This window comes from Gopherus flavomarginatus, chromosome 22 (genome assembly GCF_025201925.1).
Source record: "Gopherus flavomarginatus isolate rGopFla2 chromosome 22, rGopFla2.mat.asm, whole genome shotgun sequence".
Lineage (NCBI taxonomy): Eukaryota > Metazoa > Chordata > Testudines > Testudinidae > Gopherus > Gopherus flavomarginatus.
Window position 1 is genome coordinate 1425713 of NC_066638.1, and position 27061 is coordinate 1452773.

The 27061-nt window shown below is 51.2% G+C and overlaps 1 protein-coding gene across 1 annotated transcript in view; it reads left to right on the forward strand.

Moving 5' to 3' along the window:
* EPHA10 (EPH receptor A10) overlaps positions 1-27061 on the forward strand; it is a 101748-nt gene that overhangs the window by 63116 nt on the left and 11571 nt on the right. Inside the window, exons 5-10 of the mRNA XM_050932159.1 lie at positions 4268-4392; positions 10141-10303; positions 13151-13259; positions 15838-15893; positions 18623-18748; positions 23425-23610. Of these exons, the coding sequence (XP_050788116.1) occupies positions 4268-4392; positions 10141-10303; positions 13151-13259; positions 15838-15893; positions 18623-18748; positions 23425-23610 (765 nt within the window). The remainder of the gene's footprint in view (positions 1-4267; positions 4393-10140; positions 10304-13150; positions 13260-15837; positions 15894-18622; positions 18749-23424; positions 23611-27061) is intronic.

The window sequence follows — 27061 nt, forward strand, 5'->3', positions numbered from 1 at the left end:
GCCAGACAAGGTGATCTGGACTGAGCAGTGCCAGGAGGCTTTCCGGGCGCTGAAGGAGGCTCTGGTTAGCGACCCAGTTCTGGCAAACCCAGATTTTGACAAACCCTTTATGGTGTTCACCGATGCCTCAGAGACGGGACTGGGGGCGGTGTTAATGCAGAAGGATAAAAAGGGGGAAAGACACCCCATCGTGTACCTGAGTAAGAAGCTGCTACCCCGGGAACAAAGCTACGCGGCCATCGAGAAGGAATGCCTGGCCATGGTGTGGGCCCTTAAGAAGCTAGAGCCATATCTCTTTGGGCGACACTTCACCGTGTACACCGACCACTCTCCCCTGACCTGGCTGCACCAGATGAAAGGAGCCAACGCCAAGCTCCTGAGATGGAGCCTGCTCCTGCACGTCCTATGACATGGACGTGGTCCATGTGAAGGGAAGTGCCAACCTGACAGCGGATGCGTTGTCCCGGAGAGGGGGCCCTGAACTTCCCCAGGTCACTGGGCAGAGTGACCCCGCTCAGTTCAGTCTTGAAGGGGGGAGAGATGTGATGCAGTAGGGACTGTCAGTGTGGGGAGTGGGAGAGCAGGGGAGGACTCTAGGGGATGGACGATGCCAGGGTCTGTAACCTGAGCTAGGTAAGGGAGGGGAAAGGTCAACAACTTTGCCCGGGAAGGGGGCAAAGGAAGGGAGTGGCAGGAGGGAAGCAGTTTGAGTTTGGGCTTGGGCTGTGTGGGCGGAATTCAGGGTATCCTAGCTAGGATCCAAGCACCCTGAAAGCCCAGAAGGACTCGGTGGAGGGGTCCTGACTGTGCCTGCAAGCCCTGCTGTAACCTGTGTTCCTGTTGTCCAATAAACCTTCTGTTTTACTGGCTGGCTAAGAGTCACTGTGGGTCCCAGGAAGAGGGTTGCAGGGCCGGACTCCCCCACACTCCGTGACACTTGCCTTCTGCTCGACCCTGCTAGGGGCTTGCCAGACTGGCAGTCACTGCTGTTGCTGGCTCCTTTTCTTTAGGGAATTAAGTACTCTGCACTTTGGAGCAACACCCAGCCAGTAAACAGGAGCTTGGCTGTCCTCTGAGCCTGTGCAATAATCAAGAGGCACCAATTTACATGAAATTATCCTTAGAGTCGGATTGTCACACAGGACTATCCGGCCAAATAAAGAGCCTGGTTTTCGTGTGACTTGAGCAGCAGTTCTGTGCTCCTGGGTGATGACTGGAGGGAAGCTGTCTGCGTGTCAAACTCTGCCCTATGTCTGACATTCAGTGAATGCCAGGCCATGCTATGCTGAGTTATGTCCAGGCAGAGATTTGATTTCTCTTTATTGTCTGATGGGTTGGAAGGGCCTGACCCCGGGCTCTGCTCAGATTTCCTCTTCTAGTGCGAAGCTGTGTAATGAGTGTTGCTATTTAGTCTCACTTCCCTTGGAGTCTGAAGCATTCCAGTTGTCTGCCCAGGAGGCCGGTTACTGCCTATTAACAGCACAACAGGAAGCTAATGGGGCAATAAACAGCTGAACTCTGGTCTCCTTCATCTACTCTGCATTACAAAGCGTCCCTCAGAGCCTACCCGAAAGGCTTGCAGTGAATCTTCCTGCTCTGGTAGCTTGCCAGAGAGTTTGCTCTAAGCTTAGCAACAACCTGTAGCAGCTGATGGTCTGTATATTGGTGAGTTTTGCACTTCTTTCCCAAATGACTGGAGCTTTCTCTTCAGAAGCTTTGAAATCCAGCTTGTTGCTTGTCATGGTAAATGGCAAGACGCTTGCCCTTGCCTGCGTCCCCATGGCAGTAATACAGCCCTGGCTGTTGCCCCAGTGAACGGATGCATGCCTCCAGTAAAGACTGCTACCGCAGACGGTTCCAGCCATGTTCCCTTCAGCTGCAAGGCATGCGCTTCTGGAAAAGAACCTCAGGCCTCCCACGGAGACAGCCGTGTTGGTTTGTTCTCAGATCTCAGCTCTGCTAACACCCAGCTTCTGGGGGAGCTTTGTAGTTCCTCTGGCCATAACAGTCACTTCAAGGAAACCGAGCTAGGAGTTAATTTATACTGTCTGTATTTTGTGGGCCAGATTTTCAAAGAGAAAGTGAAAAGGCCTAAAAACCCCTCACTACCGGAGATGAAAACCGGGTGCTGTGACCCTGTGGGGCTGAGCTGCGGTACAAGTATCTAGGGAAACAAAATACTTTCAGGAGTTTGTGCAAATGGATCTGTGTCCCCACTGGTGTCTGTTTTGAATGGGCTCCTGAGTCTGGGATGCACCTCGCTCCTGGGTGTGCTGCACTGCACCCCATGTTATTCCAGCGCTGGAAGCTGCCAGTTATGGAGTGATTTTCTGATAGACCAGTGTCCTCTAGAGGCCCCAGGAGACTCATTTTCACCTGTGACCTTGCAGCCCCATAACACTGTATGACTGTGGTGAGAGTTCACAAACTCTGACAGGCAGAAGGTCCCAGGAAGTTGTGTGCTATAAACCCCAGCCCCACTCAATCTCCCTCCTGCAGATGACTAAACAGCCCAGTGCAGACTGACTAGCCACTGATTTATCTGCTGGCAAAAAACTGCTTAGCTAACCCAATGAGCTCAGGCGAGATTCCCCTCCCAGCTCTGCACTGCAGAACGCTACTTCAATACCCTGCTTTCCATACATGTGCAGAATTCCTGGTGACAGTCAATGCGAGGGTATGCATGTCGCAAGACGGGAATGCTGGACCTAAGATACAGAGCTGGGAGGAGAACCGCTCCTAGTATGGATGGTCAATGCAAGTCCACAGCTAAGCTAAGCTGGCTGGCTGGAGACCCCCTTAGTGCAACTGGGGGGATCTGGCCCAGGGTGCTTGAGTTCCACATTTAACAAGGTCCTTTTTTAAGCAAAGAGCCTGTTTGTGTTGCCTGGACTAATTGACTGGACAGATCCCTGTGCGTAAGCTACAAAACAATTAAATGCAGCAGCAAAGAGGGTCCCAGAGCCCTGTAGTTTTTGTTTCTTCATGTTTAAAACCAGTTGCCAGAAGTTGAAGCAGTTTCCCTCTGTTTTAATGCAAAAGATTTTGGCTGTAACAAAGCTGCTTTATTTAAAAATGTTACCCTTTGAACTTGCCTTCGGATGACCTTTCCTGGTTTCTGCCAGGCCACCCTGACAGGGCAGTACTTTTAACCAAAACTGAACAGATGAATGAAATTAACAAAACAACTAAGGTTACAAATTCAGCTCCTCCCATGTATTTCTGCCTGTTTCATCAGTTCTTGACCTATAGCATTGTAAATACAGGCAGTCAGGCCAGGATCTAAGCAAGCCCTGGGGATGTGACTGGCTGACTGAAAATTATATCAAGAAGAGCTGATTTCCTCTGCTCCATGTTTATACTCTGAATCCTGAGAGTTCCTGCACATTTCATGCAGGGCAGAGCCCCAGGGTTTGTAAAATTGCAGACAGGGTGCAGCTGGAAGGCCACTAAGAAGACAGGTGCAGTTGAGTTTATTTCATGCCTTTTAAGTGCCCTGTGGAAACGTGTCTTCTAAAGGAGCTAGCTCAGGGCCTCTCTTATCAGAATAGGATACAGTGGAGTGGAATTACCTGGGCAGCAGTGACTGGCTGGTGTCTTGTGACTAACCCTGGGCCCCTGTCTCCTCATGGCTGGTCAGTAGTCCTAGAGGACTTGTACTCCAGGGTCTTATTGCCCAAATAAAATCCAGTCGTCCTCTGCTGTCTCACTTCTTGGCCACAAAGCAGGTGCTTGCTGCGCTCAGCACCCTGGTTTTATGGCAGAAGAGTGAGATTTTCTCTGCCCTTCCAGCATCTTGTCTCAGCAGAGAGAGAAAAACAAGGCGGTTCTGTGCACGATGTGTGTGTCATGCAGATGCCCACTAGCCCTTTATTACAACACAACTTAGGCTAATGTAGAGTCAAACCTGTTGTGTCAAAGGGTTTGTCTGTGAAACTGTGTCAGCCCAAGAGCTGACGTGCCCTTTGTGCTGCAGAAGAAGAGAGTATTTCTGACATGCATTCATAAGTGATCTGTCACTAGGGCACCTTTGTATTTTGCTGCTGTGACCAGGAATAGAAATGGGTTGATGATGCTGTTCCTCAGGGGCCCAGTTCTGCTGCAGCTCTGTGCATGGAAGTCTCCGTGAGATGTCTCTGCATGGCGTGGCTGCATGGTCAGATGCTATAATTGGGGTGCTGTTTTTCTGGGGTGAGTGATGGGGGAGCCCAGCCTTGTGGGGTGATGGCGTTAGTGATCTGCTTGTTTCTTCTCTCTGCTTTTTCAGCACCAGCTCTTATTGCTGACATCCGCACAGATAAAATTGAACAGAAGAGCATTTCCTTGTCATGGCAGGAGCCGGGCTTCCCTAGTGCCAGTAACACTGGGTACGAAATCAAGTACTTTGAAAAGGTAGATCCTTTGGAGACTTGTTTCCTATCTTTTCAGTGACATGCCAAAAACTCCAAATGAGAGGTTCCCCGCTTCCCAGCCAGACTTGTGATACATAGAGCTGTCCTTACCGATGCTGTCTGCATGCCTCCCCTGTAACGTTTGCTGTGACCCACTTGCTTTGTAAATCCTCAATAATGGAAAGTGTGTGTGTGTGTGTGTGTGTGTGTGTGTGTGTGATGACTTTACTGGCATGAATTTGGGTTGCTCCTGCTACTTAAAAGTTCCACATTCCCTAAATCACCACTACACAATTTGGTTATACACGCTTTAAATTATTTTAGCTATTTTTAGAGTTTATTTTAATTGTTTTTTTTCTGTCTTCACCTGTGAAGCCAGGTTGCATCAGCACTGCGAGTCCTAATATAGAAACCTCCAGGGAGAAAGAATAGAACTTGATCATTTTTAGAGGTTTTTAACAGCTTTTCCTTAAGTGCATTAGAATTCCGAGACTTGTGAGCTTGCAACCTGCTAAGTTAGATATATGTGCTTAGTCCCTTTGGATGAGGGGCATTCCCAGAACTGCAGCAGGATGAGGCTGATATTTTTGGCACTGCTGGATCACAAAATACTGAATGACCTTAAAACTTCAGTGAGTTCAGGACCGACTATTACCAGTCCTGGATTTCAGAGCAATGATTTGTGAGAGAAATTCCACATTGGAGGGGAATGAAGCAAACATTTTTGTGATTGTCTTTTAAATTAAAAAATGGCCACTGTTTGATAGCTGTTGTGAGGTTTGAGAATGTTAGAAGTAAAACTAGTGGGCAGAGAGCGGGGGAATATGTTCAAAGACCAAATAAATGCGGTTTATCACATGGGTCTGTAAATTATCCTGTCAGTGTATGGGGATGCTCCTGATGAAATTCCTTACATGCCAAGCAAAAGGTGCAGTGACGTGCTGAAATTCTTCCCCTTGAAACAGATGAGTTTGAAATAGATTCGTATTAACTTGCTCTTTAATATCTGAGAGTTTCCAAGAGAGGAATTTGTTCTGAGGTCAGGTGCTGAAATATAATGTGAGAATTTCTTAGCAAAAATACTATAGCCACAAGATTTGGAGCATATGTGAAATAATAATCCACTGCCTCGAACTTGGTTAGTAAGTTTAACTCTACAGTTCAGCAATTGCTCACATGTAAACAAATCAATATTTGATCTGACTCCAGAAAACTGGCTTGGTACCTAGTCCTTGTATTTAAGGACTCGGTTTTTCCTGATTCTCTACCCAAGGGCTCTGAGAAAAAACCATCTCAAATAGATAACGTCTTGCACAATAACATCTACAGACCCTGGAGAAATGTAACAAACTCTATCCAGGCTCTGGCATTAATGCTAGAAACTAGAGTTTGAGACATTTGTTAAGGTTAAAGCAGAAAAGAGTCCTGTGGGACCTCATAGACTAACAGATGTATTGGAGCATGAGCTTTCGTGGTGAATGCATCCGACGAAGTGGGTATTCACCCACAAAAGCTCCTGCTCCAATACGTCTGTTAGTCCATAAGGTGCCACAGGGCTCTGGCACTTTTTACAGATCCAGACTAACATGGCTGCCCCTCTGATACTTGAGCTTTAACAGTGCGTTTCCCCACATCTCTCTCACGCCTGCACACGCAGCCCCAGTTGGCTGGGAATGTCTTCTTCCCACCTTGGAATAGCAAACAAGGCAGTGAAAATCCTTCTGTTCTCACCTTGCTACCTACTCTTGCTATTACTTACTTTACAACACCCCAAAACATATGAGACACCTCACAGAACCCCGCTAAGGTTAGTTCCTGCTCCAGGGTGCTACAGTCCAATAGATGGGAATGTAGCACCCCCCCCCCAGCGGGCCGGGGCAGGGAAAGACAGAGGTTCTGGACAGGGGCGTTTGTGTAGTGGGGGTGCTGAGAGCCATTGAACTAGACTAAACTCTGTATATGAATTGGGGTGGGCACTGGCCAATGGGAGCTGGGGGGGGCAGTACCTGCGGGCGAGAGTAGCGTGTGGTGCCTCCTGCCCCCCTGCCCCCCCCCCGCTAGGAACCGGACCTGCTGGCCGATTCCAGGGCACAGCGCAGTGCCAGGCCAAGCAGGGAGCCTGCCATAGACCCTCTGCACCGCTGACTGGGAGCTGCTCGAGATAAACCTGCGCCCCGAACCCCTGCCCCAGCCTTGAGTCCCCCGCCCAAACCTGGAGCCTCATCCTGGACCCCAAACCCCTCATCCCTGGCCGCAGCCCAGAGCCCTCACTCCCTCCCACACCCTAACCCCCACCCCAGCCCAATGAAAGTGAGTGAGAGCGAGCCATGGAGGGAGAAGTAAGTAGTGAGTGCGGGCAGGGCCTCGAGAAAGGGGCAGGGGCAGGGCTACGGTGTTCAGTTTTGTCCGATTAGAAAGTTGGCAACCCTATATATGATGAAAATCACTTCAAGCCAGGGGGGTGCAGCAGCACCCCAGCACCTCTGGGATGCTCCGTATGTCTAAATGGTTTGAGTGGTTTGTTAAGCATAAGCTCCTTCTCTGGTGGTGCTGTGCAAGTGATTGGATTGAGGAGAGTGGAGGCTTGTCAGATTTGCTTTGGGAGGAGCTTTCCTAACATGAGGCTCCGCCTGGGAGAAGCATGAATATACCTTGAGATTCCCAATGGAGAACGTCACCTGGACTGTGGCAACATGTGCCTGCTGCAGGCATGTAGAGGCTGCATCTCGAGCCCACGGAAAGTTTGTCTTTAAGTTCTGTGTGATTCCTCGGGACAAGGAATACAGCAAAGCCCTCGGAACGGCCGTTCTGCCCCACTGAGACCTATTGCCTTAGGAAATGCTACGTCAGAGCGTTTCTGTTCAGGGCTGCCATGCAGAGACACAGCTTCCCACTCTGACATTTGTCAGCTGCTGCTTGAAAGGTTCTGTCCATCTCAGTCATAACAAAGCAGAAATGCGGAGCTAGCTGGGTAGGTGAATCACATTCCTGGGCCTGGAATCACTAGAGAATGTGCCTGCCAGCTCTGATTACTCCAAGTGTGCTCATACACGTTTATTTAGTCTTGAGAAACAGCCTGCTGCTGGTGCCAAGAACAGCCTGCATCCGGGAAGAGCTCTGCCCTCTGCATTCCAGGCTGGTCCAGCAGAGCTGCTCCAGTCAAACATGCCTGGGAAAAGCCCAGGGCCGGCGCTTCCATTGAGGCGACCTAGGCAGTCGCTTAGGGCTCCAGGATTTGGGGGGGCGGCGTCCTTCCGCTCTCCAGGTCTTCGGCGGCAATTCTGTGGCAGGTCCTTCACTCGCTCCGGGACCCGCTGCCGAAGTTCCCCAAAGACCGGGAGCACGGAAGGACCCCCGCCTAGGGTGCCAAAAACCCTGGCGCCGCTCCTGGAAAAGCCGGTGGGTTTAATACCACCCCCCCGTCACGGCACTGGTTAGTAACAAAGAAATCAAGTTAGACTGTTTGCAAACATCCAGGGTGCTACCTTCGCATTAGCCAGAATGAGAACAAGTAACTATTTCCCTCTGGCCAAAGAGTAGAACGTGCAGCCCCCAGTGGACTCGTTATGCTAATGCTGTGTGACATCCGGGTCCATCCAGGAGAAGCTGCATGAGTGAGCCATTGCAGGGCGGGGGCAGCTCCAGACTAGCTCAGGGTATGGCTACACTTGAAATTTCAAAGCGCTGCCGCAGCAGCGCTTTGAAGTGTGAGTGTAGTCAGAGCGGCAGCGCTGGGAGAGAGCTCTCCCAGCGCTGCACGTAAACCACATCCCTTACGGGTGTAGCTTGCAGCGCTGATTACACTGAGGCTTTACAGCGCTGTATCTTGCAGCGCTCGGGGGGTGTTTTTTCACACCCCTGAGCGCGAAAGTTGCAGCGCTGTAAAGTGCCAGTGTAGCCATGGCCTTAGCTAAGATGTTTCTAAGTGGACGTGTCTTTGCTGTAGTTGGTGCCGTGGCTGAGTGATTCCCCTTGATGCTGTTTGCTGGAGCAGTTTAAAATGCTCCGTTCTCTCCAGAGAACCTGGTTTGTGTGCCAGGCGCTATGCCACGCTGTACAGTCGGGAGGAAGGGCTTCGATCTAGCTGTCCAGCGGCTCTGCTGGCTGTCAGCTGATGGCCCAGCTGGAGTGTGATGAGATTCTGGCACAGAGATGGTGAGCTGGTGCACAGAGGCCTGTTGGTCTGGGTAACCCAGGTCTCCTGAGCCCACCTGCCTGTAGCACTGCCCAGCATTCAGAGCTGGCTCCAGTTTGCGGAGAAGGCCCTCTCCAGCCGGCCTGGTGGTGGCAGGTAATCAGATTCCAGCTGGCGGACGCATCCTCCTCCTCAGTAGTGCAATGAGTACAGGCGCTGTCTCTGGCCCTCGCACCTCCACCCTGCTCACTGCTTTTCAGGGTCCTCCTGGGCTCTGGCCCGGCTGCAGCCAGAGCCCTCTTTGGATGGCCCCATCTCAGTGCCGTTCACTGAGAACCTGCTCATTGCTCAGCCTCAGCCCAAGGCTGAAGGTCCCGTCTCCTCTCCTTGGAAATGGCTCGTAGCACCCCCCACCCCTGCCAGGGACATGCAGCAGCCCCTGTTTAGTTTAAATCAACCCCTCTCTGGGGACCCAATTACACATTCTCACCCACTGTCCCCGGTCCCAGCCTGAAAGGCCCCTTTGTTACGGGGGAGCTTAAAGAGATGGCCATGCTGCTGCCAGGATGCACCAACTTGCCTCTGCTCTAACCTGCCTCTGCTCTCACTCAGCCTGCCCCTTCCTTTTCCCATGATTCCTCCAAGAGCCTCTCTGTTCAAGCAGCCCCTGCTCCCCATCCAGGGTACTGAGCATGGGACTCCTTGGCCCCTCAGGCGACTCATCCCCCCCAATCTGCCCTGATGCGTTTGGGGGTCATTTAGCACCATCCAGCCTCTCTCTCCCTTTGGACTCTTCTCCTCTGATATCCCTTTGGGACGCCGGCATCTTTGGCCAGCAGTTCCAGTGACTTTCCAGGCCTGCTTTGAGGCAGCGCCATTGTGCACCCCAGTCCCCTCGAGGAGCTGGGCCCTGTCACTGGCTTGATTGTGTACTCAGCGCTTCCCCCAGGACATGCCACGCAACCCCTCCGAATGTCCTTCCATAGCCAGACAGGGCTGCCCAAGGTACATCCGCGACCACCCTCTGCCTATCTCTCAGGTTCTTTGGAGATGGGAACAGGGGCTGCGGGAGGCAGGGGGGGACAGGAGTGCACTGGCTGGCGTCTGAGTGATGCACCCAGCACCCTTTGCTGGCTGGAATGCCAGACCTGCTTAGCTGTTTATTCTCAGCCCCGCCTGGTGGAACTACTTTCTGCTCTATGGCGATTATTGATCATGTCCTATCTGTAGAGCCATGCTCAGGACCTCCTTGGAAGTAGAGGGGGAGGGGCTTGGCGTGCACTCTCCCAGCGTGCAGGGTGGGGTGAAAGAAAAGGTAAAGAGGTGAATGGGAGAGGACAGCCAAGGAAGCTGGTGTATCACCCCTTTATAACACCTGTTCCCCAGCCTCTCACCTGTCATGTCTGCTAGGCCCTAGCCGCGTTTATTCGCCCTTCCTGTAACTTTTCAGTGTAATTTCTATTAATGAGGTGTCTAGAAAACATTTCATTTTCACTGATGGTCTAGTCAGACCTGCTGGGACCCAGAGGCACAGCGATAAGACAGCTGCTCCGCAGATCAGCTAGAGGACAGTTGTCAATCTCCTTAAATCTCCTGTGTTTCATTATTTCATAGGATCAAAGAGATCAAAGTTACTCGACTGTGAAGACCGCGTCGACAGCCGTGACAGTCAGTAACCTCAGGCCTGGCACGTGCTACGTCTTCCAGGTCCGGACGGTGTCAGCCCAGGGTTATGGAAACTACAGTCCTGGCATCGAAGTGGAAACCTTGGGGGAACGTAAGTGCTAGCAGGCCGGTGAGTGCGTATCGAATGCAGAGCACACATCAGGTGCGTCACTCTGAGCTGGAGCAGCTCTACGGCTCATAGTTCACGCCTGAGACTCAACTGACTTCAAGCAGCAGAGTCTGTTCTGGGTGTGGGCCTGTCCCCTAAGGAGGGAGCGGGCCCTTCTGTTGAACGAGGGCCTATTCCTTCATTCCTAGCTACCTATTTCCTTCCAATGTCAGAGATTGATGTAATGCTAATGAGGGTGCTGGCTTGACAGCCTTGCAGGCTGATGTCCTCAGATTGTCTACAGAGCAAGTGCAGCATTGACAAGGGCACCCGCCTACCTGCTTCTGCCCTGCCCTAGAGGGAGCCCCTAGGCAGTAGGAGGGGAGAAATAACCGGACATCTCTGGGGTTTCTACTGAGCCTGCCAAGGAGGATGCCTAGTAGGGCCAATTGTGACTTGGTTTTTGTGACATTGACATCTGGATGGATTCCCCCAGTTCCATTACACAGGGGCCACCAAACAGCTGTCAGATGGGAACAGCTGTAGGTCACTGCCTGCTGAACTGCGAAGGGCACTTTACCTGTCTTTCAATCCTCTGAGCCAGGTGGTCTTCACCTAGTGCCACAGAAGAGAGGGGTCAGTTTCACTATTGTCCAGTGGAAACACAACCAGGGTCCTTCAGATCATTTCACATGGAAGCAGAGCTGGTCTCCAGCCTGTGCCCAGATCAGAGATGGTTGCTCTGCTAGGGCCCTGTTCCGTGGAGCGCTTAGGGTGTTTGTCACTTTGCTGACTAACTGAATCAGCCTCACTGGATTTTGTTGGGGTTTTACTTTTTACAGCTTCCATGCAAACCTGTTGTCAAGAACATCTTATTCTACTGTCTAAAGGAGGGGGTGGGGGAGACGGTAGGTTTCAGTTTGATAACCCACCCTGGCTGGAAATGGAGGTCCAGGGATGGCTAGCTCAGTATGAAGTTTTATAGATTGTGTTTAACAGGGCTTTAAATTGCATCCATTTACCACACGGAGACGTTTTCAGAATGAATTGAATCCAGTAAAAGTTGTCTCTCGAATGTCGCTATCTCAGACCTCTGTTCGCCAGCGCAGGAGAGGCATGTATGGAACTAGTGAGGAAGATCATCTGTATGCTATAAATTTTCAGGTGTCTCCCCCATAAACAGAACTATTTCCTTAACATCGGCTAACAGAATGAGGAGTCCGCTAAGGCTGAGAGCTAGAGGTTGCTCTGCTCACCCTGTCAACGCTGCCCTTCACTCTGCTCGCATTGGCCCTGGCTGCCAGAACGGCCTCAGCATGTGAATTGGAGACATAACAATAAGCAGCAGCTTGGACCTGCAGAGAAAGTTTCTTTGCTGGAGGAACCTGAGCTGTTTTAGCAGGAGGAGGGGCTGAGCTCTGGGACAGGGAGATGCTCCAAGGGAGCATGGCAAGATTTGAGACCCAAGTGTGTTTACAGCCTTACCAAGGTGCGGCAAATCCTCTAGCTTTTGTCTAGCTGTGTTTGCTTTGGAAACAAGTTGCCACTCGCCTTGTGAAATTGGAGTTAAAAAACAGTCCTAGTGCTGCTGACCCTATGAAAATGGCATGTTGAGCTCCCCTTGCTGCCTTTCCACGAGAGCTACTGTGACGCCTGCTCCCAGCAGCGGCAGCTCCAGGCACCAGCACGCCAAGCGGGGTTGCCTGGGGCGGCAAGCCATGGGGGGCGCCCTGCTAGTCCCTGCGAGAGCAGCAGTCAGGCTGCCTTTGGTGATGTGCCTGCAGGAGGTCCCCGGTCTTGCGGCTTCAGCGGCAATTTGGTGGTGGGTACGCTGAAGCCGTGGGACCAGGGACCTCCCACAGGCAAGCCGCTGAAGGCAGCATGCCTGCCATGCTTGGGGCGGCAAAAAAGCTAGAGCCACCCCTGGCTCCCAGACCTGGCCTGACATCCGACAGGTCGTGTGCTGCTAACATGGGGTCAGCATGAAAGTCACTTCTGGCATTTCGAATGCATCCTGGTGGAAATCTTCTCTCAGCTTCAGCCATCAGGGCAAGGTTGTGGCTTAGACAAAGTTTTCAGACCATGTAACATCTGCAAACTGCTGGCTTAGTCCAGTGCAGTGGGCTCTCAACCTTTCTAAACTACTGTACCCCTTTCTGGAGTCTGATTTCTCTTGTGTACCCCAAGTTTCATCTCACTTAAAACCTACTTGCTTACAAAATCAGCTATAAAAATACAGACGTATCACAGCACACAGTGACTGAAGAATGGTGACTTTCTCATTTTGTCTGTATGAAATTTTAGTTTGTACTGACTTTGCTAGTGCTTTTTCTGTAGCCTGTTGTAAAGGTAGGTAACTATCTAGATGAGTTGCTGTACCCCCGGAAGACCTTTGCGTACCCCCTGAGCTATGCGTCCCCCGGTTGAGAACCACTGGCCTAGGGCGACGCACCTGCGTTGCAGGGAATGTGCAGGGGGAGGCTCTGTCCCTTGTCTTGGTGCTTTATGATGCAGAAAAGCCTGAACAATTTTTCACCCTACCTCAGTCTCTCTCTTGTGTTTTGCCCTAGAAATACCCAGAGTTTTGTTCCCTTTCCCAGTTGCGTTTAAACACGAGGGGCCTATCGTACACTGCCAGTGATGCAGGAAGTGCGGTCTGGTGCAGGAGCACCCTGCAGCGTGGCGCTCTGGCGCACACCATGACATTGCCAGGGCCCTGACCTTGGTGCTAGAGAGGTGCAGGAATGCAGCACAAGCCAAGGCAGGCTGATCTGGAGTTGTAACCATGGTGCCGGGTACATGCAGAAGGGAATACAGGCCTAACCCCTGTTTCACTTCCCTCCTTGGCAGTGACTGTGGCTCCCAGCGAGCAGAACCCTATCATCATCATCGTGGTGGTTGCAATTGCTGGGCTGATTGTGCTGGTTTCCATGGTGATTGGTGTGATGATCTGGAAGAGGTGAGCAGACTTCGCACCTCTTCTATTGTGCATATGGCAATAGACCAAGGATTTCTGGGGGTGGCTTGCTGGCTTGGTGTAGCTAATGCTCCTAATGCTGCAGCCAAGGGTTGAGGAACACGAGGAAAGAGACAGGTCTCTGTAATAGCCAAGTTCTGCCCTGTGGGTTGTGTGTTTGTCTGCCTTAGGGTCAAATCTGCTCATCCAGAGGGACAACACTCGGCCTAGAGCTGTGAATGTCACCTTCCTGTTCCAGATTTGGACTAGCCGGTGTTTGTGCCAGGGGATCAAGTGGGGTTACAGGGTTTGGTAGCTGAAAAATGCTTTGGCAACTCATGTGTGACTCTGCCCATGGCCAGGAGTGGCTGGTGGCATTCAGAGCTCCCCCAGGGACTGGCTGGCCAGTGTTACAAGCTGTCCTGAGTCTGACCTGGTCCAGGCTTTGCTGTTGTCAAACAAGTGAGTCACTTTCCTGAGTCCAGAGGGTTTTGTGGAACGGACATTGGGAAAAGCTTAACCTGAGCTGTGCGTCTACAGCCATTGTGGTGCTCGGCGAACTAGTGATGTGACTGTGAAAATGGGCCTGGGTGGGGGGAATCTGGGAGAATTTGTTGGCTCCAGTTGATAAGAACTAAACCCCCAGGATTCTCTGGACTGTTTGCAATGTGGCCACCATGCTGGCCAACTGGAGACCTTCAGAGAGAGCACCAGAGTCTCTGCGCTCCTGGCCGTGTCTTGGAACTGTGCCAGACTCACATCCTCTGTGATTCAGGGCATGTGTCACCAGTGGGTCACACTGGGACCTCTCCAAACGGCATGAAACGCTTCACTTTTCCAACTGGTAAATCAAGGATAGAAATTCCCTTAAGTTAGTTTAGCATTTTTAAAATCTGTATTTCTGTCGATCTTCCCAAACGGGGGCTTTTCTAAGGCTCAGGTTTTTACTTTGGCTGGGTCTAGCTCTGGAGTTTAAGGACGGGTGAAACCCAGACAGCTGGAGTTCCACATGGCATGGGGAAGTATATGAAGCAGATAATTGTGCTATCTTTGGAGCCACTCGCTCCGATCTCCATTCCTCCTGCCAGGGCTGCAGGAACAAGGGAAATGGTTCAGAAAGGCATCAGTATTCGTCTGACAGCTGGGTCAGAGGAACGATCTGTAATTTTTAAATTAAAAGATTAAATTGAGCCCCAAATGAGACTAATTTAAATAAATAGAATAACAAAAAATTACAAGTGAAGACTCGAGTGTTGTGTAACGACAGGGCTGGGGTGGGAGCAGGCCACTGTCAGGTCCCTGTGCCCCTACTTGGAGCGGCGGTGCCCAGGGGAAGGGGCGACTCCGGAGTGGCAGGCTGACCTCCAGTGCACAGAATGCCAGGCTCACACAGGCAGTGGGAGTTCACTCAGCTCCCCACAGCGGCCATTTCCCCTGAATGCCTGGGGTGGCAGAGGAGCAGCTCCAAGGGAGGGGAGGCTTGTTTCCTCTGTTTAGAGTTGCACCATTTGCACGCGCAGGCAGCCCTGGTGCAAGGCTCTGGGCCCCTGCTTTAGAGCTGGGGCAGTTCCTTCCTCCCTCTGGCATGGAGCTGCTGTCAGTGGGGGGCTGAGGTGGGAAGTTGCTTTATTAACCAAATGGCATCTGGGGCAGCCTCACGCTCTGGCTCGGTCCTCACTGGGGCCCTGCTCCCTTGGACACCAGCAGGACTTTTGCCACTGCCCGCAGCCAGTGCAGCATCAGCCCAGGGAGCACAGCTCTGCCCTGGGCAGCAGGGAGGGGTTAGGTGATGACTGGCGGTCCATAGGAGCTGGCTTTGTGTCTGTGCTAACAGGAGTCCCTGAAGGTCAGAGCAGGGATCTGACTGTCGCACTGCTAGTGCCACGTCTGAAATCCTGGTGATTTCGTTGCTTGCCCCACTGGGGCTAGTCCGTCCATCCCATGGTGTTTGACTAGCATCTTTCCTAAAAAAGAGTGGTGTCAGGCTGAGATTACAGGGGTGTGGACACGCGAGCAAATATCCTGCCTGCAGCAGGGCTTATCTGCACCTGTCACAGGAAGTGGACATCTGAGTTATCCACATGACTGGGCTAGCAAATGCTCTGTGTGTCAGGCATCCGGTGCCCATCAGCTCAAGCATGCTGGAAATGACCTGGAGACGCTGCTCCGTCATTATCCCTTGGAGTTCGGAACTTGCCTTCGTGTTGCGGCTCCAGATTTGACCTGCCCTTTGTTGGCTTCCACCCCAGCCCCAGATCAGCCAGTGCCCACTCTGCATGGTTTCCCCCCATCATTTGCTCATCTGCTGTGCTGCAGAGTAACCCCTAGGCTCTTCCACGCCCACCGCTAAAGCTGCAACTCCACATCCAGCCCCTGTCTCAGCAATTCTCTCCTGCCGGGCTTGGGATCACAGAGACCACAGCGGTTAAGTGTACAGGTTTGCTTGGCCCTGGCCTCTGGCTCCTTGTGCAGGTGTATTCTGGGGGGCTGGACAGCACTCTCGGGCCCTGGCATTTGGGGCTTTGTATCCAGTGGGAGAGTCACACTTGAGGCCTAACGTGACTATTGCTTCTCATTGCAGACAGTGTGGGTACAGCAAAGCCAGCCAGGACGGAGACGAGGAGCTGTACTTCCATTGTAAGTGACGTCGGGCCACTGGGCTGTGTCTGATTGTGTGGGGAGCTCTGCATTTACTCTCATTAACAACCCTGCTCTCTGCGGAGCAGCCCAGAATCCTTCCTTTTGAAGTGCTGTCATCCCATGTTAGCCCAGAGAAGGCCAGCTCAGCACAGCAACGCTCTCCAGAGACAGCTGGCTTGACAGCTTCATAAGCCAGTGGCTGTCCTTCCTGTGCACAGAGCATTGGCTGCTCAGGGAGGTCACTGACATGCCACAGGAAATGGAGATGCTTTCAGCTTTCTCGAGGGCATATGAATTATTCTGTCAGCTTTTCACACACAGCAACGGGAGAGCGGGGGTTTGTTTTCTGGGGCATCTCTTGATTATCAAGCAGTGATAATTTTACAGACAACTGTTGTCAAAGGAAATGCAAATGTCAGAAATGACGAGTGTATTTGATTCCTGGCATATGCCGGTTAAGCACACACCTACTCTTCTGCTCCCTGCAGCATCTGAGAGGCAGCAGAGCCTGTACGCTTTTCAGACAAGCCTTTGCTGCTGTCATCCGCTTTTCAGGATCCGTGATTATTGCTGAGCCACGCTCCAAAGCTTGCTGAGAGTTTTCCGTACAAAGCAGGGAGAGATGAAGGGCAGCAGCTGGAGTTTCTTAGGCTGCCTGTTTAGTGATCTGGGTAGGGAGGGGGCTGTTCCTGGTGCCCTGATCCCAACCTCAGGTGCCGTCATACACAGGCAGGACGCCAGGGGAACCCCGTTTGCATTATATTTACTCTTTGGAATTTGTGCTCAGTAGACGTGGGATTGGCCTTTGCTGCTGGTTTAATTTCCCAGTGGGAGCACCATGTGCAGCAGGCGCAGCCCTCTGCCTGTTTCCGAAGTGCAGAAACTCAGCAGGTCTTTGCCCCTCTGGGCTGAGCAAGGCAAATCCCTGAGGTCAGGGCACCCAGTGCTGCTGTGTTGGGAGCAGAGACCCCAGGAGCAACAGAGCCAACATGCTCCTGTCTGTTATTTGTTCTGGGAATTTAAAAGGAAGGTTTACAGGAAACCCACACGGGGCTGCTACAGTCCCCACCCGCGCTGTGCAATGTTCCTTGTAGCTGGGTCGCTCTCACTGCACTTCGTTCTCCTGGGCTTGGTCCAGCAGCGTCAGTTACAATTTAGCAGATGGTAGCGGCCTGTGGGGGAGGCTTTGCGATCCATGCTGCTGATCATTGGGGCCTGGAACAGCTCGTGATTATAATGATCCCTGCTCCGGGGCTTGGACGCCGAGCCGGTCAGGTAGGGGAGGGTTAACCTGGGAGGCAGATCTGCTCAGACTCGAGGGGCTGCTCCTTGAGTTCAGAGGCATCATCCCTGTTGGAGCTGGGCTGTGTGAGAATGAGCAGAGGGAATGATTCCTTTTCTCCCTGTAGGAAGTTGGTAGCAGACTGACAGAGCCAAGTTTCTCAGCGGTTTTAGCTAATGCAGTGTGTCAGTCCCAAGAGGCAGGAGGTTCCTGCTGAGACAGATCAGGGGAAAGGCAGCATGTTTGCTCCATCAGTCCTGATGCTGAAAGCAAAGCTCCTTCTGCATCCAGACCCAGAGAGAGCACTCCCAACTATGCTCCCAGGCCTGTCCTGATGGCAGTTCTGACCAGCCACCCCCCATCGAGAGCAAACCTGACCTGTAGCCGGAGCTGGCTGTATCTCAAAAGGTGCTCTGGGGCTAAAGCAATGAGGAGAGGCGCTCTCTCTATCAGAGCAGCGGCACTGCTGGTGGTTCAGAATCATACTGTGGCAATATGCTGTAGCCTGAATGGATAGAGTGTCCTGGGGAATGGAAGCCTGGTCCCTAGATGACAGGAACAGCTGCCTGCCTCACTGCACTTCACTTCATTAACAGTGTACAGAGAGGAGAGGACAGTCTATTTGCCAAATGCAGTTTGGGGTTGTGAGCTAAAGAGCAGCGCCTTGCAAAGCTCTCCCCAGTGCAGGAGGGCTGGGAGCAGCGGCGCAGACTGTAGATTGGATAGCCACATGTTCTTTTCCACATTACCTTGCTACGCAGACAGGAGAGTGGCTCCGCAAGAGGCCTCAGGTGGCACAGCTAGAGGATCCAGGTTTGTAGGGCCCTAGGGAAGTTATTGTCGAACTTCGTTAAGCTGAAGAGCTAATTGCCTGTTTAACAGCAATGTTTTTTAGTTAAATTAAATCCAGATGGATGCTGTTGCTCCAGTGCTGAGTCCGACTCCTGCTGCTGCTCCCACCCACTGCGGAGGCCTGTGTCCTGGCGCTCTGGGTGCTACAGAATATTGGAGTTTTCTGTATTTACGTGGAGCACTTAGTGCTCAGCTGAGATGTGAACGCCAGCTCTGGGGTGACTGTGACTGGCTTTCTCCGAGTTGCTCTCTCAGATCCTAAAAGGGGACATGGTGTCCGGAAGGAAATCTCTGGGCGTGGATTAGCTGTGCAGGGCCCCTCAGTGTGGGCCCAATTCATGTCCTGAGCCCCAAGGCGCAGCTCAAAGCCCGGGGAACAAAGAGCAGCAGCAGAAGTGGGATGGGCTGGAGACGGCGAGCAGTGGGGAGCTGGAGGGGGTCTCACAGTGCTGGCAGGTAAAGAGAGGAGCAAAGATCCTGCCAGTTTACACTCTGCTGCCTTTCTCAGTGGAGTCCTGGCTGGGCAGGCTTCGCGGAGGTGACACAGGGTTTTCTTTTCACACACTCTGTTTATTCCTCCTCTTTGCTGTAGTTAAGATACCAACCAGGAGGACGTACATTGACCCTGACACCTGTGAAGACCCCACGCAGGCCGTGCACCTCTTTGCCAAAGAGCTCGACAACTCGAGTATCAAAATCGAGCGGATCATTGGAACAGGCAAGTATTCTTGTTTGAGACGCTGCAGCATGGCTCCCGGTGTGCTCTACAGAGAGGCATTCTTGCCGGGCCGAGGACCCTGTGCCCCAGGGACACAGCCATCAATCTGAAGAGGAGACAGTGTCCTCAGCCCATCGGACAGGCGTTGGGTGTGGATTTACAGCCTCCCAGGGAGGGAGGGTTTCTAGCTCCTCTTTCACCCCAAAGAGGTAATTCCCAGCAGGGTTCCCAGGGCTCCATGCTGCAGTCCAAGGCGGAGGCAGGATTTCCAGGTGGAGCAGGTCACAGCCTACCTCCCAGCTTAGTTCTTCCCCAGCCTCTGCCTTGTAGCCCGGCAAGTGCTGCTGGCACCTGTCCTCAGGACCTCAGCCTGCCCCCAGCTAGGAGTCAGCGGGAGTGCAGTGAGAGCTCACTAGCACTCTGGTAGGTGCTGGGGGGCCTGCGTTCCAAGTGACATCGCTCCTGTCACGGAGTCACCGGGCGATGCTCTGGAACTGCTCCCCACCAAGCCAGTCAGGACTTTGGGGAGCCTCCTCTCCCTCGGAGCAGACATGTTCAGGGCAAGAAGCTCACACATCTTCACCTCCTGGGTCTCTCCTTGGAGCATTTAGCATCCTCTGCCCCTCCGTGCGCTTCCACAGCGAGTCCACCCCAGCGGGGTCCTGGGGAAGCCACCGGGTCCTGCACCCCCACTTTGCAGTCAGACGTGACTCTTAGCCAGCCAGTAACACAGAGGTTTATTCGATGACAGGAACAGGGTCTAAAACAGAGCTTGTAGGTACAGAGAACTGGACCCCTCGGCCGGGTCCATTCTGGGGGTCAGTGAGCCAGACCCCCACGTCTGCCCCCAGCCAACTCCAGACTAACAACCCCTCCAGCCCCTCCTCTCTCCTCAGCCCCTTTCCTGGGCCAGGAGGTCACCTGATCCCTTTGTCTCCAACACCTTCAGCTGGCACCTTTGCAGAGGAGGGGCCCAGGCCATCAGTTGCTAGGAGACAGAGTGTCAGGCATTTAGGTGCACTGGCCCTTTGCTCTGCCAGATACTTAAGAACTGCCATGGGGACACTGAGGCACCAACACAGTATTCAGAGAAAACATTAAGAACTTTCCCAGTTCGTAACAGCTCCCCCCCAAAAAAACCCTTCTGCACTCCCAGGTGATGGAGTGTGGCCCAGTTCTGTGTAATCCCCAGTCTGGCTTCAGGGTTTGCTGGGCATGGAGCCCTAGTGCAGCTCTTGCCATTGGTGGGGACTTAAACAAAACTGTAAATCCATTTTGTGAGCAGTATGTTGCGTCAGCAGCCAAGAGTTTTCTGTTTTAAAAAGCAGACGTGTGTGTCCGATTGGCTGAGCTGTCAGCTGCTGTTTGGCCCCTCCTAGGGAGCCAGCATGGCAGAGAGTATGAAACAGACACAAAAACTCTGAAACCCTGCCTGTACCCCCCAGGACTAGAGTTCCTCCTGCTGACTGCGAGAGACAAGAGACTGGTGCTCAGACACTACAGGCATGGGGCTGTATAAGCACTGAATGGAGAGATCAAACGTCACTCCAGCCTTTTCTAGATGACAAAATGATCCTCCAAACCCTTGTATCTCAGCTGCCTGCAGGGACTCAGGGAGGCTGTGGATGTTACTGGGGTGTGCAGAAAAGTCTGGCTGAGGTGTGGATCTGGGTTCTGGGTCACAAGTCTGACGCTTTGCATTCAAGGTTGTGTCAGGTCGTTGTTCTGTGCAGCTGTAAGGAGCTGGTTCCAGAAGTGCTACTTCTCCATCTAATGCAGCTCCTGAGATTTAGACAAGTCATTTGTGAATAGACTCCTGTCAGAAATAAGCAGTGTCGCGCTCTGGGGCACAGGGACCTGCTTAAACAAGCTTTTAACCCAGACCTTTTCCCTGCAAATGTCTTCCAAGGTGCTCCTCCCCCACCCAGAAGACTGAGCCATATCAACCTGTTCACAGTGCTACTTAACTGAAATCGACAGCAGCTCCTGGCTCTGTAAGGTGATGACTCCTTGCATTATTGCCGGTGTATAAATACAACCCTCAGTTTTCTTTCCGTGGTGAGGTTTCTGCGGGATCTGCCATGTGCTAGGAAACAGATACCTGGTACTGACTGGGGTGGAGAGAGTTGAAGTGTGCCACACGCTTGGATGGTGGTCATGACAGGACCTCGCCAGCTGTAAGAAGGGCAGCAAGTGTAAACACCTCGCTTGCCCCATATCCCCCGCTGCCTTGTCTTGCGTGACCACTCGCTGAGTTCTGGGGAATGAGGAGAAATGCAAGAACTCACAGTGCATCCCACTTGGGCTCTGGATTGTTCAACTCCACTCCTCCTGCCGGAGAGGAGGATCTCACCTGAGACAGGCCTGGGAGGAAGATGGAGAGTGGCGCCCTCGGAGGAGAACTGAGTCCCAGCCTGCAGCAGCAGTCAAACCCGTCAGTGATTGTAAAGGAAGGAGGCACAGCCAAGGCAAACGCACAAGATCCCTGGGAATGACTAAAAGGATTGTGACTTTCGCCTGCTCCCTTGAACCAAGAGGACAAGGGCCGCGGTAACTGTGAATTGCTGCTATGTGCACTGAGGGGACCGCACCAGGTACCAGGGTAGGAATGAATCTCAGCAGCCCATTGTTACCTGCTTGGCTCTTTATAGGATTCTGGGAGCCTCATCAGGGTTTTTAAAGGTGTTTCCATATTTCCTGCTGCTGGCTTCATTAGGGATTTTCAGTCTCACTCTGTCCTGGTCAGTTCTGTGTGCTCATAGCAGGGAGAAACAGAGTGCGGTTGGTTAGTATTTTGTACATGAGCTTGATTTAGTGTCCCTGTTTATTTTCCTCAGGCAGAGCGTACAGTGATGTGACCAGCATCTCATAGAGAACGTCAACAATTATCTGCTTCTTAGCAGGTTGACAGCAGCATAAAAACTATTTATGAATATGCTAACTCAATGTTTTACTGATTTTCATCGACTTTACGGCCTAAAACGTCAAAGCAAATTAAAATCCTTGCAGCTTTAATTGCTAATGCAAGCGAGATCTGTGGAGGCCCTGGTATGCTGGGTGTCATCTTCCCAAAGAGAAGCTCTGTAACAAACAAAAAAACAAAAAAACCGAAAACACGATAGTTGCAGGGGAGTAGCTTAACGAGCAGCTTAAATATTAACATGGAAATACACAGTGGAGAGCAGAGGACTCTTTGCAGCCATCTGAGCAGAGAAACTGGCCCAGTGATTCTGAACTTTTAGCAGTAGATCATTAATGAAAAGGTAATCCAAGTAGGGTAGGTTTTTTCAATAGGAGGAATGTAGAATGGTTTGTATTAGTCTCCCGTGTGACCTACCGGATACCTGTCTCTCAGATCAATAAAGCTCTTCGTATCCATTGGCTTTCCCTGTAAAACCAAAGTTGGTCTTTTCTTATTAAAATTTATCACTTTGTGCTGCCGCGTTTGTGACTGCGAGGAGCAGAAAGTTCTGTCTCAAGTGCTGGTGAACAATGCATGGCCCTGACCACACTTCCTGTGGGCAGGAGGTTTGGGAGTGGAGAGAGTCGGAGCCCAGTGAGGACTGTCTCGATCTCTGGGAGATAATCTTCCATTCATGGAAAGCACTTCAGAAGTGCAGTGTGCACTTGGCTGGTGCATCAGGGGAATGGCCTAAGCAGCCAAAGGGAGGAAATTGCATCATGTGTTACTGCACCTGCTAGCTGGCACTAAAGTGTTTCAAAGTCTGTGTGTTCACAACTAGTCACGATGCCCCCCCAGAAGTGGGGGAAGATGGTAAACTGAGGCTAGGGTGAGAATTTTTAAAGACACCTTAATCCACCTTCCTGTGTTGTGGGTAGATGTTTCCCCTGAGCGTTTCTGGCCATACGATTCCCTGCTATGACAGAGCAGAGCCCATCTGCCTGATTAGCCAAGTGCTCAGACACCGGCTGCCCGCACCCCAGGACCCGCTTCTGTGCTCCCAGATCACAGTGTTTGCAGGTCCAGAGGCAGAGGTCCTGCTAGGGGATATGGGGCATGAGGAAACCAGAAGGAGAGCTGATTTTCTATAAGAGCAGCACTGCTCCTTGTCCCATTGTGCAGCAGCAGATCTGTGCAGCGCTGTTCTGCACAGTGAGATTTGAAGATTTGAGAAAGCCATAAAGAAAATCAATGTAGCAATAGTTCCCATTTTCAGGGCCTGTGAGTGACCAAGAGAGCAGCTAGCATAGCTCCTAGAATTACAGTATGAAAGCAGTCCCGTGTGCAGGACCGGCGCTAGGGGTTTTAGCGCCCTAGGCGCACGGCAATTTCGCCGCTCCGCATGCTGGTCCTGCTGCTCCAGTGGAGCTGCCGCAGTCGTGGCTGCGGACAGTCGGCTGCTCCGCGGCTCTGGTGGAGCTGCCCCAGTCGTGTCTGCGGGAGGTCCACCGGAGCCGCGCGAGCAGCTGACCATCCGCAGCCACAACTGCAGCAGCTCCACCGGAGCCGCCTGCCGCCCCCTCCGGCAAAATGCCGCCCACCAATAATCCTGGCGCCCTAGGCTATTGCCTAGGCCGCCTAAATGAAAGCGCCGGCCCTGCCCGTGTGGCGTTCTCTTGGGATGTTCACTCTCTCAAATGTCTAACCACAGGGACGCTAAATGGCTGTGCTCCTTTAGCTGGAAACACTAATTCCCATCTTTCCTATGGCACAGGAGAGTTTGGAGAAGTCTGCCGGGGATGCTTGAAACTTCCCAGCAAGAGAGAGCTCCCGGTTGCCATCCAGACCCTTCGAGCTGGCTGCTCAGACAAGCAGAAACGCTCCTTCCTGGCAGAGGCTAGCACCATGGGCCAGTTCGATCACTCCAACATCATCCGCCTGGAGGGCGTCATCACCAGAGGTGGGGCTCATTAAGTCTGCATGTCATGGTATGCAAACTCATTGCATTCCAAACAGACCCAGCTGTGTGCTGTGCCTAGTGCTCCTGGCGTGCACAGCACCCACAGCATTGGTTTGAGCTAATCTGGGTTCAAGCAAGGCATTTGTATGAACCTTCCCCTTCTGAACAGTAGCTCTGCCACCCACTTCAACTCCAAATGGCACCAACATCTGCTAATTTGGTCCTAGGTCTCTGTGGCGCAATCCCACGTGACTTCCTTTCTGTTCCAAATTGTGTGTAGTTTGGGGTTTTTTTAATGACAGGGCCAATCTAGGACGGCACTCGCCAAACCCATTGTGACTAGATCCTAGAGCTAGATCTGAATCCAGTCCTCATGCACGGAAAGCCTAATGCACTAGGATCACTCACCCCTGCATCCACCCCCTCACTTTCAGCTTGAAAAGTTTTTATTCCTGTTCTCTCTCTCAGAGAGAAGGCTGAACCCCAGAATACTGGCAGCTTTGTGCTGCATTGTAGTGGCTTCACTCCCTATCCTTGCAGTTTTAACAGTGTGCGATTCTGAGAGTGAAGGCAAGAACATACCGTGAATGGTCACACAGACCCCTTCATCCAGGGCACCCGAAGCCCTCCACAAAGGCAGGTGTATATTGTCATAGGGAAACTGAGGCATGGGGAGGGGCGAGGACTAGACAACACAGACTGTGCCTACACTAGACTTTTCTGCCAGCTGTTTCCAAACACACTCTTACCAGCTGATCACCACTGTGGTAGCAATGCTGGGAGTGCTTGGCTGCTGACTTGTATCCCCTGCTCAGAGTAGGCCTGCATGATGTAGTGGTGAGAATGCTGGTGGCTGCCGGTGTTTTGGCTACAGCTAATGGTAATAACAATAGGAAATGTTGAGGACAAAATAGTGCCACAGACCAGGAGTCTGTCAGAGCTACAATGGAGACCAAGTGCCCAGACTCCGGCTCGCCTGCTGTGGAATCACTACGTGGAGATGTTCCGGACCAGAGAGATGTGCGTTACATGATGAGACTTTATGTTTAATACACGTACGAGACCGCTGTAAAAACACCCTCTCCACACACAGCAATAATGCCATGTTTGCTTCAGGTTACGACACAATTCCAAGTCCTGTGTAGCTCAGAGCGTTTATGGGCTGATAACGATGCAAGTTGGGCAGCGTAAGGGGGATGTGCACAAACAGCCGCTCTGCGATTGCATGGCACTTGATCTAATCGATAGATACAAAGTGATTCCAGCATTATTACACGGTTATTAGTGCCAAGCAAAATGAAGCGATACGCTCTCTGATCTGATTTTTGTGGCAACAATGCGGCCTCATTTACTTGGTAATTTAAAAGCAATAGAAAGCGATGCTGATTTTTTCTTAATTACCCACCATGGAGTTTGCAGGAGTCTCGCCTTTGAACTAATCTGGTAATATGCTCGAGCAGTTGTTTAGCAATGTGATTATCTGGTGCTGGACAGTCGCCCTCTGGAAGCCAAATTTTTGCTTGTGTTGGTTTTTATTATTTTATGGTTCTGATGCTGTTTAATCAAATTTTTACAGCTAGATTAATAAAGCCAGGGAGTCAAACTGGGTTAGCAGCAAAACCCAACTCTTTTCATAAAAGCAAATTAAAATGAGAGTTTTGTCAGCAAACAGATGAGTGTGTGGTTGCTGTCTGTTGCTGGGGGAGTGGTGCTCTCTGTCAATCTGAGGAAGGTGCAGTTAAATATGGAGAGACCTGAATACGTATGTTGTTAACTGTGCTATTTATAACACAGGGGATCAGCTTCTGTTTTAACATAGGGCCCGATCCAGCTACCCTCACTCACATACTTTTCTACTCAAAGTGTTCCTAGCGATAGTATTTAATATCCCTCCCCAAATCAAGAGCCAGGGCCCCTTATGCTGACTGCATTCCTTGGGGTGAGATCCATGTCTCCCTCTGAGATGCCAATCTTGCGCGGCAGAGCAAACTGCAGGATTGAGGTCGAAGGTACGAGAGAATCAGGCCCTTAGAGTTTAAGCCGCTGTGTGCAGTACAGATGCACAGAAAACTATCCTGTGATGGTCAAGTGCTTAAGTACCCCTAATTATATCCATTCCATTTCCTACTTTTTACTGATGTCTTCTTCAAAATACAAAGTGTGTGCTGGTTTTGTGGGTGTGTAAATTATGCCATTTAGATGAACAGCTCCACCATTGATAGTTAGGTAATCAGAAACACTCATTAGTTGCGTTCATTATATGTTTGTGATAGAGAATTGCAAGTCTCTCGCCCTGAGCAATCCCACCTCCTCACTGTTAAGGGCCCTTTTTCTGTGTAGTTCCCTCCTTTTCTGTTTGGCAGATGTGATCTTGTTTCAAAATAAATGAATGATCTAGTTGTGACTCTGGGGACATCTCAGGGTCTGATCACCTCAAAAACCCACATGAGCTTTGTGTTTCCATCATTCCCACAGCTACTTGATATTCATGAAGCATTTCACCATATAGGAATTGTACAGTAAGCCATGCTTTTGAAAGCCCTAATTCATTTGTTCTCATAGCAGAAAGTTGAAGTCTGTGGATGTAAAATCTGAAGGATGGCTGGGAGCTTGTTGAAAGGGGGAAAAGAAATGTGTTTGTGCTTTTTTCAGCTGCCTGATGATACTGGAAGGAGGCCAGGATTATTGCTATTTATTTATTTTAAGGTTTCTTTTTCTGCCTTTTTAGCAGAGAAATATCACGCATATGAAGTCATGTCTGTCTTGTTTTTTGGAGGTCCCACTGCAGCAGTGGTTCTCAACCAGGGGTACACATACCCCTGGGGGTACACAGAGGTCTTCCAGGGGGAACATCAGCTCCTCTAGATATTTGCCTAGTTTTACAACAGGCTACGTAAAAAGCACTAGCGAAGTCAGTACAAACTAAAATTTCATACAGACAATGATTTGTTTATTCTACTCCATATACTCTATACTGAAATGTAAGTACAATATTTATATTCCAGTCGACTTATTTTATAATTGTATGATAAAATCAGAGAGACAGACATTTTTCAGTAATAGTGTACTGGGACACTTTGTATTTCTATGTCTGACTTTGTAAGTAGTTTTGAAGTGAGGTGAAACTTGGGGTACGCAAGACAAATCAGACCCTGCAAAGGGTACAGTCATCTGGAAAGTCCCTGCACTGGAGTATCTAGAGACCTGAAGCAGGACCTTTCATAAATTTGTAGAGTTTATAGCCAAAAGGGACCATTCCGTCATCTAGTCTGACATCCTATATATCACAGGCCAGTAAATTTCACCCAGTTGCACCTGTACTGATCTGAATAACTTCCAGAAAGGCATCTAGTCTTGATCTGAAGATGAGAGAGGGAGAAGCCACCACTTCTCTTGGTAGTTTGTTCCTTTGGTTAATCACCCTTACTGTTAAAAACATGTCTGATTTCTA